General features: G+C 38.9%; 1 protein-coding gene across 3 annotated transcripts in view; it reads left to right on the top strand.

The window, feature by feature from the left end:
* The window catches only part of NDRG2 (NDRG family member 2), a 35,353-nt gene extending 20,227 nt beyond the window's left edge, over positions 1-15,126 (top strand). For 2 of the 3 annotated variants that reach the window (XM_063454791.1, XM_063454792.1), the window contains exons 8-17: positions 3,911-3,997; positions 4,138-4,194; positions 4,297-4,400; positions 4,882-4,926; positions 5,008-5,059; positions 5,137-5,184; positions 5,516-5,551; positions 11,677-11,728; positions 13,452-13,485; positions 14,566-15,126. In XM_063454791.1, the coding sequence (XP_063310861.1) occupies positions 3,911-3,997; positions 4,138-4,194; positions 4,297-4,400; positions 4,882-4,926; positions 5,008-5,059; positions 5,137-5,184; positions 5,516-5,551; positions 11,677-11,728; positions 13,452-13,485; positions 14,566-14,737 (687 nt within the window). In that variant the 3' untranslated portion in view covers positions 14,738-15,126. The remainder of the gene's footprint in view (positions 1-3,910; positions 3,998-4,137; positions 4,195-4,296; positions 4,401-4,881; positions 4,927-5,007; positions 5,060-5,136; positions 5,185-5,515; positions 5,552-11,676; positions 11,729-13,451; positions 13,486-14,565) is intronic. The other variant, XM_063454793.1, reaches the window with a different exon arrangement.
* Positions 15,127-22,756: the final 7,630 nt, after the last annotated feature.

Raw genomic sequence — 22,756 nt, 5'->3', positions numbered from 1 at the left:
GACTCGAGTATAAGACTAGGGTGGGAAATGCAGCAGCTACTGGTAAATTTCTAAATAAAATTAGATCATAAAAAAATTATATTAATTGAATATTTATTTACAGTGTGTGTATATAATGAATGCAGTGTGTGCGTATGAATGCAGTGTGTGCGTATGAGTGCAGTGTATGAGTGCAGTGCGTGTATGAATGCAGTGTGTGTATGAGTGCAGTGTGTGTGTATGAGTGCAGTGTGTGCGTTAGAGTGCAGTGTGAGTGCGTTAGAGTGCAGTGTGAGTGCGTTAGAGTGCAGTGTGTGTGCGTATATATTAATTGAATATTTATTTCCAGTGTGTGTATATAATGAATGCAGTGTGTGTGTATGAGTGCAGTGTGCGTGTATGAGTGCAGTGTGTGTGTATGAGTGCAGTGTGTGTGTATGAGTGCAGTGTGTGTGTATGAGTGCAGTGTGTGTGTATGAGTGCAGTGTGCGTGTATGAGTGCAGTGTGTGCGTGAGTGCAGTGTGTGTATATGAATGAAGTGGGAGTGTGTGTGATGCAGTGTGTGCTGGTGGGGGTGGGCATTTTGATATATTATTAATTATTTTATTAATTATTTTATTTTTTATTTTTTGATATTATTATATTTTTTTATTATTATTATTTAATTTTTAATTGAATTATTATTATTTTTTTTAATTATATATTTTTTTGTCCCCCCTCCCTGCTTGATACATAGCAGGGAGGGGGGCTCCTTCCCTGGTGGTCCAGTGTCATTGGCAGTTCAGTGGGGGGGAGAGGGGGGCTGGCAGAGCTGTACTTACCTGTCCTGCAGCTCCTGTCAGCTCTCTCCTCCTCCGCGCGGTCTGTGCAGCTCCCTCTGTCAGCTCCCGCTGTAAGTCTCGTGAGAGCCGCGGCTCTCGCGAGACTTACACTGGGAGCTGACCGAGGTGCTGAACGGACGGCGCGGAGGAGGAGAGAGCTGACAGGAGCTGCAGGACAGGTAAGTTACAGCTCTGCCAGCCCCCCTCTCCCCCGGTCTGTATTATGGCAATGTAAATTGCCATAATACAGACTCTGACTCGAGTATAAGCCGAGTTGGGGTTTTTCAGCACAAAAAATGTGCTGAAAAACTCGGCTTATACTCGAGTATATACGGTAGTTTGTTTTATGGACAGAAGGGAGATTGATAAATCCTGTAAAAGGTGACGCTTCTATCCAACTTGGATTGGTAAGTCACTTTATTTTATATTGTATATATTGCTTATTTCGTTTTATCACTTGTTGATCTTGAGAAAGACCCATTTGGGGGTCGAAACGTCGATCGGGACAGAGTGTTAATTTTTTGCTAACATATATATATATATATAATTAGATGATGGCACTCTCAGGACTTTCCCGTAAAACTTAACTTTTAATGTCTTACATAAAAATCTACATTTCAGCTTGATATCCTCAAGCTTTCATATGATGAAGCTTGAGGATATCAAGCTGAAACATTGATTTTTGTTTTCTGCATTTGTACGTTCATCTAAGGGTTTAGATACGAGGAAAACTCCAGCATCAAGAGGAATATGTTTTCATTATAATGTGTGAGAAAGGTTTCCACACTTTCATCCAAAACCGTAACAGAATGTGGCACTCCCACCATACATGTGAATAGTGACTAACCTCAACACAATTGTTCCAGCAGAGATCATTTGTCATTCTTCTTATGTTAGACGAGTCAAAGGAGCAGAGCTGACTAGCGCTCTGAACAGACGTGTTCTCCCGGGCTCTGTATGAAAGCACTGTTTTCTCCAATGTATTATGTTTTTTTCTTGCATTGTGGCCAAAACATAATCTTTGGCTACAGATAGGGAAATTGGCTAAAAAGAATAAATCCACCACAGGGTCATGCTCGGCAGCATATCTTGAACGACACCGAAGATGGCTGCTCAGCTTAATGAGAAGAGACCTCTTTAGATACGCTGGATGTTGTATCCCGCATGTGGGACCTGCATCAGCCAACCTCCGATGAAGACACCAATATGCCTGCAACTAAGAGCAGTATCAAGGCACTGTTGTGTGACATCCTCAATCTGTTTCTGATAGATCTTTCTATTCTATGGAAGGAACAACACATCCTCTCAGGGAGAATTAAGGCCATATAGGAAGAAACCCTGAACCTTTAAGACCTGACAGGCCTCAGTAGTTTCTAAGCAAGACCGCCTGCCCCAAACTCAAGTAGACCGGCACTAAAACTTGCTGAACATGACAACCGGAGTCACCGTCAAAGCATCAAAATATGGGGCATTTGGGGGGCAGGGCCTGACTATCATGACAACTGGACGTGTTTCCTAAGAACTCCTCTTGATTTCACTGATTAAGTCCAGTCACCACACTGTATAGCTCTCTACCTTGTACCGTTCAAGGCACTACGATGCCCAGCACCGACTGACCGGCTTGGGGTTGCTACCCACGGTCATCTGCAACAAATCGTGAGCGAGATCTAGCTTGCGTTGAGGCGGCCTGAGTCAGTGTTATGTATCATCTTAGTGATTTACACAGATTAAATGGAAGTAGCCTTCCACATACCCTCACGGTCCTAAAGTGAATTTAAAGTCTTTCTTCAATTGTCTTAAGTAAGACTATTTCTAGAGAAGGGAGAACTGGAAATACAAGCATATATACGGAAAATATGACCTGTTTGAAATGAGTTGTGTAAACATTCATACTCAAATTGAGTGAGGCGTTGGCAATCACTCTCCCTAATTTGGATTTGGTTAATCAACTTACAAATAGCAGAAAGTTTTGAAGGAGGCTAAAGATGACTGATACTAACATTTTAAAAAACCTTACCCTCCCATCCATATAGATGTGCTGAGAGATTCCTGCATCCAAAAATGATTTAAAGTCTATAGTTTATAGTTTGCCTGCCTGGAGGGAATTTATAATTGCAGAGAAAAAACATGAGAGGAGAGGGGGGAGGGGTACTATTTTGTTCCACAGTGTAATGGAATAAAGAATTGAAGGGCAATTTTAGGGGTAGGAGACAACGTTATTTAGATACCCAAATATTTATGGATAGAGTGCTCCAAGTCATCTCACTGCATCTCCCCAGTCTAGGTGTTGTCCATATGTCATTGGTGCACTTGTCTGGGCTGAATAGTCATAATAACGTTGGAAAGGCCCTAATCTCCTAGTTTGTTGTGAGCATAAAGAATACTAGGTATAGTCCTCGGTTTATGTTGCCACCTGATTAACTTGCTTGTCGTGTATTGTAAAGAAACAAAATATGCTTTGACTAATTGGATTGGTAAGCACTGAAAGAAATATATGAAGTGGTGAAGTGAGTTTATCTTAATTTTACCAATGCGACCCAGTATGAATAAGACCTTTTTAATAATCACTTTTTTGGTTTTGACACAGCTCATAATCTCACTAGTCCCTTTAATCTTGTGACCGCTTTATCCCTCTGCTCTCTGGAACACATTCCTATTGCAGACCAGCTGATACAGTCGATCCTCCTACTTCATACAGTCATCTTCCTCAACCTTTGTTTTTGTCATTATTGTCTTCCTCTCCATTTTGAATGCCCATCACTTACCTTGTACAAACATGTCTTCTTCTCTGTGCAGCCATGTGATATTTTCCTGCATTCTCATTCTCATACTTGCTCCATCTCATTTCTGGAGTCCTCACTGGAACCTCTTGTTCTTGCCACGTATGTTTAGCCATCTTTATTCTAATCTGTAGTAGAGACATGCCTGGCATAGAAGGCATGAGGTAGACATCTATAACCTTTAGACTCTCACTTCGTAATCTAACTCTCAGCAGAATAATGTTACCCTTTTTCTTACTTGCTGTTTTCCCAGTGTTACACTCATTCTAAAAAAAAATAAAGACTCTCTCCCTACATGTTCATATATTTCTTGTTCTTTATCTCCCCAGCTTTCTCATCCCAACACAGTGGAAGGTCTTGTCCTCCTTAACATTGACCCTAATGCCAAAGGCTGGATGGATTGGGCAGCACATAAGGTAAATATTTTTTGTACTTTTGTGACACGATTGCTGTCAATTTTTATATTTTCCTTGATTCCACTTATAATTCCTTTTCACTAGTTTTACCTTGTTTTTGTTTGTCTTGTCCTAACTTTTCTCTTTTTTCATTCTCACAGCTTACAGGCCTCACATCCTCCATCCCTGAAATGATGCTTTGCCATCTCTTCAGTGCTGTGAGTAGCATAAACACTGTACAAAGGAAGGAGAGTTTTTTTTTTTTTTTTCATTTTGTAAAAGTGAGCAGTTGAACCAACAGAACATTTATGTTTGTGCAGGAAGAGATTTCTGGGAACTCTGACGTTGTACGTCAGTACAAAACAGCCATTTTGAACTCCCCTATTCTCAGCAACAACCAACTGTACTGGAATAGCTACAACAGGTACACAAATATCCAATATATTAATAAATATAATGCACTAAAATGTATTTCCTCTATTTCTCATAGTATAGATAAATAAGAATGTATGTTAGACATCATTTAATGTTTTAAATATAAAAGTAGTGAGAATGCATTGGACAATGAAAGATTTAGCAGATTATTTTTTTGTTTGTTTTTTCATTGATTTTCAATGTATTCACTAAACAGTAAAGTGTATTATACTGAAAACCATTTTCGCTTGGCCAAAAAAATTCAGCAAAATTCACTACTTCGTGAACAAACCTCATTACATACAAACACATTTTATGTACCTTTTCTATAGTAATGCAGCAACAACTAGTACTATAATAGCTACACCAGATGTACAAAGTATTGCATACATCTGTAGAGAATGGCACAGCTTAATGAATAAGAATTGTAGCATGTATTTTTTCCCCTTTGTCTGTCCATATTGCCATGTTGTCTTTTCTCTCTCCTGTAGCCGTCGAGACCTAAACTTAGAGCGTGGAGGAGACCTCACTCTAAAGTAAGTATATTTGCTGATTTTGTTAAAGCCACTTACTCTGTCACTCTGTGTTATGCTATTCTCACGGATTGTCCCTTTTAGGTGTCAAGTATTGCTAGTGGTCGGTGACCAGGCTCCTCACGAGGATGCAGTGGTTAGTTTGTTACTGTGGGTATTTTGGAAGAAGGGACAATGTTGAGTTCTATAATCTAATTGCATATGTAATTATAGGTGGAATGTAATTCAAAACTGGATCCAACACAAACATCATTCCTAAAGGTAAATGTTTAAAAATCTGTGCTTTGTTGTGAGAAATATGTGTACAGTAGGACAAAAATTTGGAAAGTCAAGTCTATTAGTGTCATCCATATTATAAACCAAATTGGGGAAATGGGGTTCTGAAGCAACAACTTCTCAATTATATTTCTTGTAAAATACCATTGATTAAAAAATCTCATGTCTTTTTAACTAGACTAAGGAGATGCCCATGTAAGAAGGAAAATAAAGATGTTCTCCCTATTTTAATGAAAATAATATTTAGCTGTAAATTGGAATTAGATGAAAAAGCATATATTGTCATTTATTTATTTTTGTGTGTAATTTTTTTTAGATGGCAGATTCTGGTGGACAACCACAGATAACACAGGTATATATGGCTCACCAATAACACCTCTATAGCCACACTGCAAAACCACACCACCATTCCACTAACTGCACATTACCACCACACTATCATCTAACATAGCTCTACAATTGTAGAGTTGTAGTCAATGAAGTATATTCAAAGCAAGGTCTTATTACCAGTGGGGTACCTCAGGGATCTGTACTTGGACCCATTCTCTTTAATATTTTTATTAGTAATATTGCAGAATGTCTTGATGGTAAGGTATGTCTTTTTGCTGATGATACTAAGATATGTAACAGGGATGATCCACCAAGAGGGATAAGCCAAATGGCAAATGATTTAGGTAAACTAGAAGGAGCTGTGGCAACTGACATTTAATGTGGATAAGTGCAAGATAATGCATCTTGGACATAAAAACCCAAGGGCAGAGTATAGAATGTTTGATAGAGTCCTAACCTCATATTAGAGGTAGTTATTTCAGATTACTTAAAGGTAGGCAGACTGTGTAATAGAGCAGCAAGAAATGCTAGCAAAATGCTTGGTTGCATAGGGAGAGGTATTAGCAGTAGAAAGTGGGAAGTGTTCATGGCATTGTACAGAACACTGGTTAGACGCAATACTGGAGACCATATCTCCAGAAGGATATTGATACTTTGGAGAGAGTTTAGAAAAGGGCTACTAAACTGGTTCATGCATTACAGGATAAAACTTACCAGGATAACCCCTAAGAAACCGTACCGTTTTTCAATTTTCTTACCGTTAAGGACTAGGGCTCTTTTTACATTTCTGTTGTGTTTGTGTTTAACTGTAATTTTCCTCTTACTCATTTACGGTACCCACACATATTATATACTGTTTTTCCTGTCATTAAATGGTCTTTCTAAAGATACCATTATTTTCATCATATCATATAATTTACTATAATTTTTTTTTATAAAATATGATGAAAAAATGTAAAAAAAACACACTTTTTCAAATTTTGACCCTCAAAATCTGTTGCGCATGTACAACTGCCAAAAAACACCCATGCTACATAGTTTCTAAATATTGTCCTGATTTTTTACATACCAAATGTTAACATGTTCTTAGCTTTTTTTTTTTTTTTTGCAAGTTAACGGGTAATTAGTACAAGTAGCACTTTCCTGTTTCCAAACCATTTATTTTCAAAATTACATTGTAACACTGATATCTGTCAGGAATCCCTGAATAACGCTTCACGTGTATATATTTTTTAAAAGAAGACAACCTAAGGTATTTTAATGCTTTCCATGCAAGCATTTTACCACCAATCTATGCCAAATTAAAAAAATTACAAATAATTGGTGATTTCTTTGACACACATAGCAATTTAAGAATACATGTACGGAGAACTTTAAGGGTTACTGTCAAAGAACACCCCAATATGAGTTCAGCAACATCTCCTGAGTACAGTGATATCACCCATGTACAGGTGTGTTGGGTTCTCTGGGGCCAAAATACCTTATTTGGAGGGTGCGCATTCCTGTTTTTCAACTTGACATTTTCACAGCTGGTCATCAAGCACCCATGTCCCATTTGGGACATTTTTTAAGCAGGCCAATGTAATTTACCCCCTTCAAACCATACATTTTTGAAAAGTAGGCCCCCTATAGTATTTCAAATGGTGGTATTTTAATTAACACTTTCTATGCACTAATTCTGCCACCAGTCTTTGTCAAACCTTTGGGTAGTCATTTTTTTGTGTTATTTTTTCACACATATTCTACTTTAGGCATGGATTCTCAGCTCCTGTTAGCTGTTACTGCCAAAAAACACCCCAATATGTGTTCAGCAACATCTCCTGAGTACAGTGATATCATCCATGTACAGTTGTGCCGGGTTCTCTGGGGGCTAAAAGACCTTATTATAAATATAAGCTTAATTTTATCTATAATTTATATCATTATTTATAATTTGTATCATTAAACTCTCTGTTGTTGTGTTCTTCTTTTAAAACAAAAGATGTTAATTAGTTCGGACAACTGTAGCAGTGTCACGATTGCTAGTGTGGTCCAGCACGCAAAACTATGTAAGATCTACAAAGACAGAACATAAACCGGCCTTTAGAATGGCCGGACTAATACGTTAAAGACCGAGAATGGTCAAGGAATATTAGAGATCAAGGAAGCCAGAAATACACAATACCGTTAAACGAGCCAAGTGAGGGAAACCAGAAATCAGAATAGTCAGGAATAGCCAAGGTCAATATACCGGGAAAAGCAATAATAGGAACAGAAAATGCCCTCTCGGGAACCAGGAACGGAAACCACGACAGGGCAATGAACTGGGTAGCTTCAGAGATTTGAATATCCCTCGTTTGACTGTGATTGGTCAGAGGATGACCTCTGACCCCAGAATGTGCGTGTGCACCGACGTCGTGATGTCACACGCACGTTCGTATGATCCTGGGGGCGGGGCTATAAATGGCCGCGACCGCGTGGTCGGCAACATTTTTCTTTAGGGCAGGCGGCCCGGAAGATCCAGCGGAGCAGCTCCCGACTCGCCTCTGAGCAGGTAAGCTCAGTTCGTCGGTGTGATCGTGCCGGGGGCCGTGACAATGAGTTGTTTTTTCTAAACTTTATACCTCAGTATTGAGGTTTAATTGCCGTGTTGGCACTTTGAGGAAAAAAAAAGATGGCATGTATTGCGGTTTGGGCCCTCAGGCTCAAAAAGGTTCGCCATCACTGCCCTAGGGTATTTCAAATGGTGGTATTTTAACACTTTCCATGCACTAATTCTACCACCAGTTTTTGTCAAAACTTTTGGGTAGTAATTTTTTTGTTATTTTTATTCTACTTTAGACATGGATTCTCAGCTGCTGTTAGGTGTTACTGCCAAGGAACACCCCAATATGTGTTCAGCAACATCTCCTGAGTACAGTGATACCACCCATGTATAGGTGTGTCAGGGTCTCTGTGGGCTAAAAGACTTTATTTGGAGGGTGCGCATTCCAGTTTTCTAACTTGGAATTTTCACAGCTGGTCATCATGCACCCATGTCCTATTTGGGACATTTTTGAAGCCGGCCAATGTAATTTACCCCCATCAAACCATATATTTTTGAAAACTACTTTTGGGTAGTCATTTCTTTGTGTTATTTTTCTCTCACATTGTACTTTAGGCATGGAATATGTGTTCAGCAACATCTCCTGAGTACAGTGATACCACCTATGCATAGGTTTGTTGGGTTGTTTGGGGGGTGCAATGCCAATCTTTTGACATGTGTTTGTTGTCATGAGCGTGCATATATTTGAAAAGTTGCCACCCACTGTGTTGTATATGGAGTGTTTTGATGCCTTTGATGCAATCGTTTTTTTCAATTTCCATGTTTGCACATACATTTGTGTGTGATTTAGGGGAGCCTGTTGTTGGTTATTGCAAGAAAACACTCCAGGTTGTTTTCTGCAAGGCCTCCTGAGTACACCTATGCCCCCTATACATAGGGTAAACGTGATTTAAAAAAAAAAAAAAAACTGAACTGCAAATGTAAATTATTATTTTTTTAAATGGACCAGCGTGTGGTATCGTTTGGAGCAGTCCCCAATGCAGAGTCCAGGGCAATCTGGACAGTAATATACAGTATCTTTTCTCTGCCCCCTCTTAAAACAGACTCTGCATCTTTTTTGGGGATTCTGCATGCCGCAGTAGGTGGGATTTTAAAAATAAAATGTGTAGCCCCAACTCTGCTCTCTCCCATCACCACCCAGGGAGCAGGTGCATCTCGGTACAAAATCCCCGAAATTATCTGGAGCTGAAACTTTAAAAAAGTCATTTGCATTCCAGGTTTGCTTTTGTGCACAACAAAAAAGCGTTGTGGGTTGCAATCTGCATCAAGTAGATTGCAAACTTTTTGTACCAGGCCCTTGTCTTCCGTATCATAAGGTAGGGATGCAGCAGCTGATCTGCCAGATCAACCCCACCCATATGCCGGTTATAGGCCTTGATGCACACTGGCTTCCTTGTGCTCTTAGCTCTGCCACGTACAGAGACCTCCACAGTCCTCTCAATGTGGATGGTGGTAAGAAGGTACACATCCTTGTCTCTGTACTTATGTGCCAACAGCTGCTCTTGGCGCAGAGCTGAGATCTCCCCCCTTCATAGCCAGGTGCGTGCAAGTTGTCTTTCGAAACCTGCGCGGTTCTTTTTGATTGTGCCACAAGCTACTGTATCAAAACAATACAGTAGCTTGAACAAAGGGACACTTGTATAAAAATGGTCTGTATACAAGTGATACCCTTTGTTCATCAGGGGGAATATCAGGTCCATATGTTCTGGGCAACCTGGAGGGTCAAGGTGGGTATCCTTTCCCTCATACACCTGGAAGGCCTGAGTATACCCAGTCTCACGATCACAGAGCTTATACATCTTTGCACCATACCTAGAGCGCTTAGAAGGAACATTGAATCCCAGCCTTCCTTTATACTTCATCAGGGATTCCCAGCCTTCCCTTATACTTCATCAGGGATTCATCCACGCATATATTCCTTCCAGGTGTATAAGCCTCTGCAAACCTGGCAGCGAAGTGGGTAATCAGGGGGCGGATTTTATACATCCTGTCAAACTGGGGATGCTCCCGAGGGGGGCACAGGCTGCTGTCGCTGAAGTGGATGAAATGTAGAATCATTTCATATCTCTTCCTCGACATACACTGGGAGTAAATGGGGGTTGAGCCGATGGGGCTACTGCTCCAGTAGGAGCGGATTGAGGGCTTCTTTATGATGCCCATCAGCATAGTCAGTGCCCAGAATTTATTACATTCTGGCACATCGATGGGGGCCCATTGCTGCTTTGCCAAAAAAGACTCTGGCTTAGAAGCATGGAACTGATGGGCATATAAATTGAGGGAGATCCACACTGATCAGAGTCAATATTTACTAATTTTGACCTGATCAGACAAATGGGGATCATAATTAGAATAAACATTGTTATAGGGGCAAGCGCTGATTGAAGGTCCCTTTCCTGCTTACATTTATTTATAAAAAAAAAAAAATTATTTAAAAAAAATAATAATAATAATAATTATCTTCACTGAGTGCCTCAACCCCTTGAGGCACTCAGCACAGGAAGAGCATCGGAAGCCTGCCTGGTGGCTTCTGATGCTCTGCTTAACTGCCGGGCTCCACATGGAGCAACACGGAAATGATCGCTCCAGGGGGAGCGATCACCTGGCGCCCATCAGTAAGGAGAGGTATTGCACGATGCTTCGACATCGAGGCATCGCTGCAATACCATCAGAGTGGCTGGAAGCGATCATGATCACTTCCAGCGCTCAAATTACCCGCGGACGTATCAGGTACATCCGCGGTCGTTAAGGACCATTTTCTGTCGGACGTACCTGATACCTCCGCCGTCGGGAAGGGGTTAAAGGATCTTAGCATGTATAGCTTGGAGGAAAGATGAGATAAGGGGGATATGATGGAAACATTTAAATACATAAAGGGAGTCAACACAGTAAAGGAGGAGACTATATTTTAAAGAAGAAAAACTACCACAACAAGAGGACATAGTCTTAAATTAGAGGGGCACAGGTTTAAAAATAATGTCACAAAGTATTACTTTACTGAGAGGGTAGTGGAAGCATGGCATAGTCTTAAGTGGTAGAGGTTAACACAGTGAGGGCGTTTAAGCATGCATGATATAGGCATAAGGCCAGGGACTTATAAAAGTATTTAGAAAATTGGGCAGAATAGATGGGACGAATGGTTCTTATCTGCCGTCACATTCTATGTTTCTATGTTCAATGCACCACATGCGGACAGAAAAAACTCTACAGAAGGATGTGATAAATATATTCCATAGTTTTGATGTTAATGTCATTTTCACTTTTGTTGCAAGTTTGATAATATCCATTACGCACAATAAAAAGTACACAATACTTAACACAGACTGCAAATCAGTCATACAATCTAGCTTAATTTCTAACCTTGTTTTAGCGTCTCTCAATCTATTCCTTATCTTTCTCCTTTCCCTGTTTTATGCGCCACTCTACCTTCCCTTCATCTTAACCTAGTTATTGCTTTTTCCAACACTAACATTCCACCTATTTCTTTATTTCTTCCTTTCCTTATATTTCCCTTATTACTCTGTCTCTCCCTCCCTTCATTTTTCTCTTTGTCTATCCCAATGTAGCCAGGAAAACTGACAGAGGCATTCAAATACTTTGTTCAAGGAATGGGATACAGTGAGTATTACTGACATTTTTAACCAATGTTCCATCTATCTTGTTCACACTGTCCCATCAATCTTAGCATTGATTTTTTTTTGTGTGTATTTCACAATCCTGTTATGTTTTCCCAAAATAACGTTAAACTGTGTATGGTCAATTAATTGTATCATCCAAATATTTGGTGTTTTATCCCACCGTGTTTTATGACCTGATATAAAGGGCTTTTAGTGCTGATAGTTTAAATGATATATGTACATCAATCACAGGATACGCTCCTCCTGGCTAAAAAGGAAACTACTTATACTATAAATGTTCATCCCTCATGTCCTTAGTGTTTTACTTCTGCCTACCTACTGCGTAGAGCCCTGACCTAAAGTTGTACAGTTTTTTCTTTCAATATATTTTAATGAAGGTATTATTTTAGCTTTTCTTTCTCTATATATATATATAAATTTTTTAAATCTTGTTTATTGGGAGAGACCCCCGGCATTGTCATAGGACATCTTATTTGGCAGCTTTGGGTCTCATATATAGGAGACTATCAGCTCTTCTCTATATCTGCACCATGTAGCCTCTGTACATGGCATTGCATTCATAATATTCTGATCATGAACCCCAAAAGAGTGCAACACAGGATGCTCTTCTAAGAAAACAAATCTTTTGCAAGTGAACATTAAAGTATTTCTTTTTGGTGTAGTCATATATATATATTCTCATTTCTCCACCCCACTAAATATCATTGAAACATTTACTAGGTTATGGTATTCAATGTGGGATAGTAGAAACAAAGATACATTAAGGTCAACCTCCAAACCACATCTTTTTATAATGTTGATTCCAAAGGAGGCAAAACAAAAAAAATAATTTCAAGTGATGGCCAATTATGCCACAAAAAGATAATTTTGACTCCTTAATGGCAATCAGATTTCTCCTTGGTTCAAAAACAAATTCAACTACATATTAAACTTGTATGCCTTTCTTCCATGCTTTTTTTTTTTCTATCATTGTTCCCAAGTTCTTTTCATTTACGCCTAACTCAACCTTGTCTAATGTATAAGATGATTTGGGGTTCCTTATTCCAAAATACCTCCTCCTTAAGTTCCCAGTGATGGGCATCATTATCTTCAGATGCTGTGCTCAGTTGCTTTTGCAGCAGACTGGCAAAATATGCATGTTCAGATGATTCAAGATTCAAGCCACACACAGATGCAGAATCATGGCATTATTGAAGATTACTTGAGGCCATCTGGTCTCAAAAACATGTAAAAAAATTCTAGAATTTGCTCTTTTACAATTGTAAAAAGCTTGTTAGACGCAGGATCATGGAAATTTCTAAACCTCTATTTTCACAATATGGGCATAACATGTGCAACCCAGAAAACATCTACAAGGCAACAGAACGGTAGAATTTATATACCTTCTCTCAATATTTCTAGTCTTGAGTACTTATTTATTTATTTATTTATTCAAACATAAGAGGAACCTATATTATGTATCATATTATAGAATGATGATTAAAGAACACAAATTGTCTGTGAAAATTACTGTTTTCTTGCACCATTTGCTTTGTATATATTTCACCTGTCTATTTATTGGGAAAGTATTAGGGTTGTTATGCCCTGCAATATGTATAGCATAGAGACTATCATGATATGTCTCAATCACCTCTGTCAAGATTCTCCACCTATATTACTCAGTTCCAGCAGTTCTTATGTGTTTTGATGTCTCTTGTTTCCAGTCCCCCACATCCTGGATAAGAAGCGCAATACGGGGTGAAGTATTTTTGTTAAGAAGATCTCCCAATCACCCCGTCCTCTCACGGTCTTAACTCGCTATATACCTTATAAAACCCAATGTCTCACTGGGTCCATGGCATGAGACACCCCTCTCACCTTCTGTGTTTCTCTATATTATTGTCTATATAGCTCCTGGTGTAATTATTATTCCCCTCAATGCCAGACGAGCTTTCAGTTCATTGTAAACCCCTCTGACTAAAAAGAAGTTAGGTACTTATTTTTATTCGTAATATATATTTTCCTTATGCTTTTTCACCCTACACCTGGCAGCATGACTAACCTACTTTAAACTGCTGATAACTATTGTTCAACCTACGTTTGCAAGATCCTACTTCTACACCAACTTGTTATGTCTAAATATGATTGTCACTGTGATTTCACGTTTTTATAACTTACAATGTGGCCGTGGCACAGTTCTACGTTCTTAACATATTTTCAACATTTACAAGAGGGTAAACATTTAAAGCTCGTTTACAACTAAAAAAAACAAGTAAATGTTTTTCCTTTCTAGGCTGATGATACCAGTCAGCTCATCAGCCTGCATACTTCACCCAGATAACATTATAGAATCTTGTAGTATGTCTCAATTTTGCAGATTGACTGGAATGGTATAAAAAAATCCAATGGTGGTATAATCTGGGGAAATACCAAAGGATTATTGCAGAGCAAGGTAGACTATTACAAATAATTATTTAGAGTAGAGTTGCAGGTAAGATACTGCTCAGCTTATAAGAGTAAATGGTTTCAAGATAACTTAACAGTAATGGAACAGCTACAGGTACATCTATAAAAACCTGATCACTAAGATAATTTATCTGTTCTTCAGCAGATATAAATTTCACCACCAGATTTATCAGAATTGTGTGTATGTATCTATGTGTGTTTTTGTGTGAGCAAGCAATGTAAAGTAACAAGATCTGATTGTCGTTTTGGTTATTTGTTCGAACTACAAAGTTTCATTTGATCTAAACAATTAGATATGTAGGTTGAATTCATTTTAAAAAGGTGATTAATTATATTTCTCTTCTACCTTTCCCTAACTTTTTTTAATTGCAGTGGCTTCCTCATGTATGACTCGTCTCTCTCGCTCCAGAACCGCCTCTCTCTCCAGCGAGGGGAATCGTTCACGCTCTCGTACTCTGTCCCAGAGCAGCGAATCGGGGCAAAGCCCTCCCGGGACCTTCACGGAGGTGACCTGCTGAAAGGCCGTGAAGCTGGTGACCAGTGATTGCCATGCCACCCTCACCACATGTGAGGGGGCTGAGCATTTATCTGTCCCTTGGGGGTGGAGCTAATGATGCTAATTAGAAAACTAAAACCAAACCTGCAAGTCACATGGGTGATTACCAGATGTCTGTATCTGTCCATCCTTCCTACTGTTCTGCCTTTTCACTCCCTTCTTTCATTCTGTCTCCATTGATACTATAATATACCATTTTTATTTGTCTTTATTACTTACTGCAACAAAAAAGCAAACTGGTTTTGTAATACTGAAAAAACAGATTGATGAAAACAAAAACAGTTTCCAGCTCCCACCATAGGAAAATGTTTGTTTAAAGTATTTTTATTTGGGAAGGTAATACAAAATCAACACATTAAAGCTTTTAGTTTGATGCAGTTGATCCCCTTTCTCTCTTACCCCCCTTTATCTTGTCCTTACAAGACAGACTACATGACAACTTCTATCTGTGTCTTCATCTTGTCATTAAGGCATTCTTATTACCTTAACTGGCCTACCCATCCACCCTCCCTTGCACATTAAGATAAGTTGTCATGTGGGGTAACATCACCTCCTAACACTCTACCCAAAATAAATGGAGGGGGACTCAGAAAGATATCAATGGTCCAACCACTGGAGTACTAACTTAGTGCATTGTATTTGGGGTCACTAAACGTAGCAACACAGTGCAGAACTCTGACGCATGATGGGTGTTTCTCCTACTGTGTCTGACAGATGCCTTGGTGCTGCTGTATTTAAAATCACCATCATCTCCTTGATCTTCCAGTAGGATGTTTAACTGACCCCTTACCTTGTAGTAAGATTTCCTTTCTGCTGCTCACTCAGGTCACTTCTATGAGTCTTAGGGGAATGGCTTTAAATAAACTAGACCTTGATTTTCACATATAAAAACATGTAGATAAAGCACAAGATAGGAAGCTTTCGGGGATCAGGTGGGAAATGACCCAGTGATAAAGTGTTGAAATATTCTTGGGATACAGGTAATAACTACTTTCCGCTTTGTTTAAAAAAAAAAAAAAAAACATCTGTCAGGAATCCCTTTGTTGTCCATTGGTATTTCTGTGATGTATCTAGCACAGTGTTTTAATCTTTCAGTTTTGGATTCCATGATAGACATTGGAACTAAGATGAATTTCTCAAAAGCAACCAGCCCAAGACATGTTTTTTGTTTACTCCCCTCCCAGTAATATGTAAAAAATATATATTTTTTTGTTTAAGATAAGTTTGAGGGAGAACCTTTTGGGCTTTCACAACTGGGACATTTGTATGTTAAGCTACATGGCTTGAAGTAGGATGTACGGTAATTTAAAATGATCCTGCCATTTAGAAGGGTTAATGCGGGACATATGTCATATATGTGCTTTTAAATGTAAACCATATTCTGCATTAATGTGGTAAAAGGTTAATTGAAACATACTGTAAGTGACATTTTAGAGATCCTGCATAAAAGTTACCTGTCATGGTCTGTGCTTCCAAAACTTGAAACTTAATTGACTGTTCACTGTGCACCCCCCGCACACTGCTTTCTATTTAAATCTTCCATAATTGAAAACAGACTAAAATAAATGTAGCATCAGAATATTGAATAGCTGCATTATAAGTAACTTTAAGAGGTATAAGATAATGTTATCTGACATTGCAGTGCCTATTTTTAGAAAATACCGTATTGACTCAATTATAGGACACAATGATGTCCTTTTGTTTAACTAGTTACAAGCTTGAAGCTTATAATTGGGCATTAATATTTTAGGATTTTAGGATATTATAGATTTCCAAAACTCCATACAATTACAGTTTCAGTTACTGTTCTGTGTACACTATGGCAATTTGAGATGTTATACCAGAACACAGTATCTCCTGTGCTAACCTTAACCACATACAGAACATGTGTTACAAAAGTAATAGGAATGTGTTAACATTTTGACCCTGCTGGAAGGAAAGCAGGACATTTTAAGGAATCTGTTAATGGTAAGGAGGCTTTAAAGGGGGGAATAAATGAAAGAGGAGGATTACAAACTGTAAGAGGAAGAATGAGAAATATGGGCACTGTTAATCGTGGGGAGGGAATTAAATGAAACAACATTACAGAGAAATCTTATGTTAAAATGGGGGTAATCAATAACCAAACCAAAATTGTGATCTATTAATTGCCACTTTATTATTATCATTGCAATTTATATAGCGCCAACAGATTCCGTAGCGCTTTACAATATACTTTATAGGGTTGTAAACAGTAATAGGCTCTAATAAACACCATTTTACAATTCCAAAAATCATCCCCAGCAATCACCATTTGTCAGAATCTGTTATCAACTGAAATGAGTAAGACTTACTTTCTGGCAGATCAAGATGATGATTTAAAAATCAAGGTTAAAAATATATATATATATTAAACTTAAGTGTGTACTTATATTTACTGTGACAAAGAACATTACTGTACATTTTCATGCTAGATTCTCTGAATGTTATCTACTCATAATTCAAACTAAGCTACATAATATCCGTATTATTGTATGGTGGGTTGCATTACTTCTAGCACTATATGACTCACACTCTATGATAAAAGTAAGGAAATACAATGAAAGTTATGAAGTTGTAAGGTGACTCTACAAAGCAGCATCTGAGCTTTGAGCATTGTCGTTCTACCATTAGCGCTAACTAAAACTTCCTTGCACTTCATTTCACACCTTTCTGTTGACTTTATAGCTTCTCTCTGCAATGTTGATTACTATATACAGTTAAAGCTGCCAAATAATTACAATAGTAACCGTAATGCCCCCTTCAAATGCAGCTCTTTCCTTAGGACACCTTATGATACCCCATTGACCTTTTCCCATGTTACAATCTAGGAGAGCATCTTAACTTTCTATACAAGACTTGGCGAGCAAAAGATTAGAAAATCTGCAAAACAAAAAAGCATTGGGAACACACGTTTTGAAGGCTTTCATTTACTAGAGTGGGTGCAGCTTTTGAGTTTTGGGGACAGAGGCTAAGACTTCATTTGAGGCTTAAAAGCAGCTCCATGACTTCAGCTTGGATATTAGGAGAGTGGATTGATAGTTAGATGGGAGCTTCCTGCGTAGGATTCATTTTATTGCTCTCTTTGATATTTTTATTTCTGTTAGTTTTATTTTTTTCCTGACACTGAAAAATAAAACTGATTAAACAAACTGGTCTTTGAAATGCTTTGTGAATGTATTACGTAAGACTTTCTAATGTTATAAAGTTAAGTACGATAAAGTAAGTCCCCAGAGTAGGCACATAAAGTATTATTTATACTCCATTGGGTTATGTTTTTCATTTCCCTTTCCTGCTTTGTGGATTACTTTTTTTTTTTCTGTGGACTTCTTTCGTTTTTCTCCTTATCTATGCCAGCTGTTTTTAATCCCTGGTTTGAAATTCAAAATTAGGCTCTGGTGCTATTTCAGGGCATCCTTGTTAGTTCAAATAATTATATTATGTAAATCAGATTTTAGGCAACTAGCCATCAAAAAATTATTTACTCTAGTGGCACTGCATTCCTTAATTCGCGCTGTTATGAGTCCGTGGAAGGGTTTTTGTTGGATTTATTTTGTTATGCGTTATATTACATTTGAAGAACAGGTCACTGAGCTAATTTTGTAACTCAATAATGAGTCACCAAGCTATTGCCATGCACACAATTTGGGTCCCATTCAAAAAAGATTAAATTAGAACAGTCACATGTTTATTGCTCAGCCTGATAGCTAAGTAAAAGCTACGGGCTGTTGGGTTGCGCAAGAAAAAGAAAAAAAACATCAGCACCATTTTTATTTTGTTTAATTTATATTGTATGGCTAGTTATCCTGGTAAAACCAGTGCATATCTTAGAAAATAATTTAAATCACTGATGATGATGCCAAACATGCAGGTATATTAACAAGTATGGGCTCTTGAAAGCATGGGTGATCTCTCATGCACTAATGCAGCAGATCTCAGAATGTACCCAAGTGAGTAAGAGATTACCTAGTGCATCATGGGGCAACAATTTCGGCCTGCAAATGTAATTGCTATAGAAACATGTTCTTTTTCTTATCTTCACTGCAACATTGTTTACAGAGGTGAATCGTGAAGCTAACGAAACAACTTGTCAATTGTCCATTTTGTTTGTTTCATGAGCCATATGGTGCTTCAGAGATATGGAATTCAGATTTATTGTTTATCATCCAAAATTCCAAAGAATCACAAAAAGGCACTTTGTAACATTTTTTTGTCTGTTAGCCGCCTTTTGAATATCTTAACCCCTTTAGTGTATCTGTATGTGTGTGTCATCAGGTCACCTGGCGCCTTATGGTAGTACTCGCCCTCTCGTTCTGTCCATTCAGCTATGTCTGATGGACGGGTAAGTCAACTACATAGGGTTATTCAGGAATTCAAAGTGAGTTTCAAATTTAAGACCTGAATCGCCGAAATTAAAGCATATAAATACAGTACCAATAGTTGAAAACAACTGATAACATATACCACCCAGTGTTAAGAAAATATATACTTCTCAAAATACGTAATATTGCATTTCCAAATATAGATGACAACGATAAAATCAGCAGGCATCTAAAAAAGATAAATGCAAATATACATAGTGTAATCTGTATATAAATATGGGAGTGCTAAATAATATGGATAAACTCACAAGTAAAGAGATGTAACAGGCTCTGTATAAACCGCTTCAAGGTGCCAATACTGGCTTTGAGTATTCTTCCACAAGCAGAAATAAAAGTATAGCTGACTTACATAATTTTTCCAGTTCGGCTGGTCTGATCTTAAATTAGAAATTTGCTTTGAATACACCTAGTCTTGATTACTCTATAAACAAACATTTGGAGTCAAGTAAACCTTGCTACAGAGTTCTGTGATTTTCAATTTGACATTGTCCTAGAATCCCACCTTTCCAACAAGTTAGCTTGTCTTATTTGCAAGCGTTGCATTGCGAAGGAGAAATGTTCAAGAACAACATTAGTTTAGCTGTAAAGGGTTTGGCCACACAAGCACATAGAAGATGACTATCGAGTGATTAAGAACATAGTCAGTACAAATCATTTTATCTCCATTGTAGTGCTTTTTACCACTGGATAAAAAAAAAATCACAGATCAGCACAAGATCTGTTTATCACGAGCCATTGGCAGAACAACAAGGTTTGATAAGGACCCTCTATGTTCACCCTGTTATTGGGGGGCCCAGGAGCTGGCCGCTATGCAGTATCTCAGATTAGGAACCCTCTTACTAGGGGCGGCAGGTGCCTATTCTGCCCAAATGTACAGCCTCCGGAGAAAAAATGAAGAGCTGATCTTCATGTTCTTCCAGCATTGCTCCCTTGCATGCCTTGTGGTGATGTCAGAAGCCAGGACATGACATCACTTCTCCCCAACATCACTAAATGGTCTGTAAGGGAGCAGTGCTGGAAGAACATGAAGAGTGTACCAGCCCCATTGGACCCCAGGGACAGAATCAACCCTAGCACCACTTAATCCCGGGGAGAAGACATCACCAGGTCTCTCACAGGTAGGTAAATAAGAATTAAAAAAAAAACCTATATAGAAATTAATTAGTAAATGTGTGTGCGTCTCAGTGAGTGTATAGATCAGTGACAATGTGTTTGGGAAATAGACACTGGCACACACATTGTCACTGATACACAGTGGGGTTTTATTATTTATTTGGATTTGTTACTGCACGCTACCAAACACCCTGAGGAAGTCCTATACACAGATGAAAGGCGTAGGACCCCTGGTGGTGAATCAGCAATAGTACACCCATTGCTTTTAACTAAATACACTCCAGCCAACCCATGGTGATTTGAATACAGATTGAATTCTCGGAGGGAATTTATACTGAAGGCACTTTAATTTCAGTGAATATGCGAGTGGCTGTTTGTGAATACAACACTTGTGGCTTATTCATATACACAGTTATACGCTATGTTTTTCTGTTTGTTAATGGCTTAGCAGATCATCCCCTATTTTTTGCATATATTTCATGGAAGACAGGAGGAAGTCTGTGGGGGTACCTATGGAAGCTTCAACTTGTACAGGGAAGTTTCTGTCTGCTAATATCTTATTTTGCACTAATTACACTTTGTGTACACACATATTGTGTATTTCCTGCATCTGTATGTATGTGTATGTGTGACAGTATGTATCTATGTGTCTGTAAGAAAGTATGTATGTATCTGTATGTCAGTATGTATGCCAGTATGTATGTATGTATCAGTATGTATGTCACATATGTATGTCACATACATACATATATATGTCAGTGTGTGTGTGTTTATGTCAGTATGTATTTGTATGTATGTCAGTATGCATGCCTGTATTTATGTATGTGTCTGTATGTATGTATACCAGTATGTAAGTATGTGTCTATATATCAGTATGTATGTATGTATCTGTCTATATGTATGTATGCCTGTATGTATGTCAGTATGTGTATGTATATGTATGTATGAGTCTGTATGTGTGTGTGTGTATGTATGTATCTCTCAGTATGTCAGTATGTATGTCTGTATGTATGTGTCTGTATGTATGTATGTATGTCTGTATGTATGTGTCTGTATGTATGTATGTATGTCAGTATGTATGTGTCTGTTTGTCAGTATGTATGTATGTATATCTGTTTGTCAGTATGTATGTGTGTATGTATGTATATGTGTGTGTGTGTGTGTATGTATGTTAGTTTTGAATATCTTTATTTTTGTCATAATATAGACGCATTTAGCGAACCGAGTCATATTAAAGCAAATCTTTGCCCACGCAGGGGCCGAAACATTGGTAAGTAAAGGTATAAACAGTTTGTCGCTTACGCAGAAGCGAATTAGTCTTAGCCTGTATAACATGACATAAAGGATTGGTTCATATTGTCAACTGGCCTATGTACTCAGATTAGTATTACAGCTGTGTTATAGTTTTGTTGTATACTTATTGTTGCCGTAGCATATGTGTGTGTGGCTCCTGCTTGTATGAGTATGCATAGGTCGCCCACGCTAGGGCGCATATATACGGTGCTTATGTCAGTATGCATTACGTCGCCTATGCAGAGGCCATCTGGTTCATGTTGGTGTAATACCGTTTGCTTATACTTGGTCAGTTGTTCTCACTTGACCCCGTTAGTGCTCGTGACGTACCATTGTCTAGTCTGCTCTGGTGTCTTTTGGTACAGTGTGTCTGCCCAGTGCCTCCTGAGGGGCTTATCTCTAACTTTTTACCGTGTCTTGTGTTGCACCAGTTCGTGTTTTGGTATGGTGCCCGTGCTGCCAAGCATCCATTGCCTTGTGTCTCTTGTCGTGTTGTGGTCGTGGTTGGCTGTACCCTAATCTCGTTTGGTCTGGTAATAGGTGTAGTTTGTGCGTGTGTCTTGCTATGTTGCCCTAACTATGGCTATGGGTGTCTCGGTAGTTTGTGTGTTCTGGGCGCTGCGGGGCTCTAGGTTCCGCTTTGTGATAGCTTGTTTGGGTATCTGACTGTCGTTGCGTGTTGTAGGCGGATTGGTATCTCCGCCGCCAAGTGTGGCTGCTACAGTCCTGGGTGGTATTCTATTGTGGTGTGACTATGTGGCTGATTCGGTTCCCGTGTGCTGTTCCCTATTCGGCTAAGCCGAGGTCTTGTGCCTATTGATGTTCGGTGAGTAGTGCCCGTTCCCGTGTCCTGGTATCACTCTTTGTGAGGTTCGTCGGGGCTTAGTTGTATGTATGTGTGTGTGTTTCGTTGTGAAGTGTTGGGTTTCTGTACCCTGTGCGCTTTTTTTTTTTTTTTTTTTTTTCCCCCTTCCCTGGGTGGCTTACATTAGTGTCCCCCTCCTTGTCGCAGTTGGTCGTGTACTCATATCGGGTGTGGGTATTTTTGGCATTATGTAGTGTTGTGTCGTTCGTACGGTGTCTCCCGTCCGTCGTGTTGAGCGGGGGTGTCCAGTTTTAGATCTGTCCGTCTAGGTTTGCTTCTGTGTCCGTCTTGTGTGGTGCGTTAGTGGGTCAGGTCTGGTGTCCGTATGAGGGGGGT

This window comes from Pelobates fuscus, chromosome 5 (assembly GCF_036172605.1).
Source record: "Pelobates fuscus isolate aPelFus1 chromosome 5, aPelFus1.pri, whole genome shotgun sequence".
NCBI lineage: Eukaryota > Metazoa > Chordata > Amphibia > Anura > Pelobatidae > Pelobates > Pelobates fuscus.
This window is presented reverse-complemented; position numbering and strand designations above follow the sequence as displayed.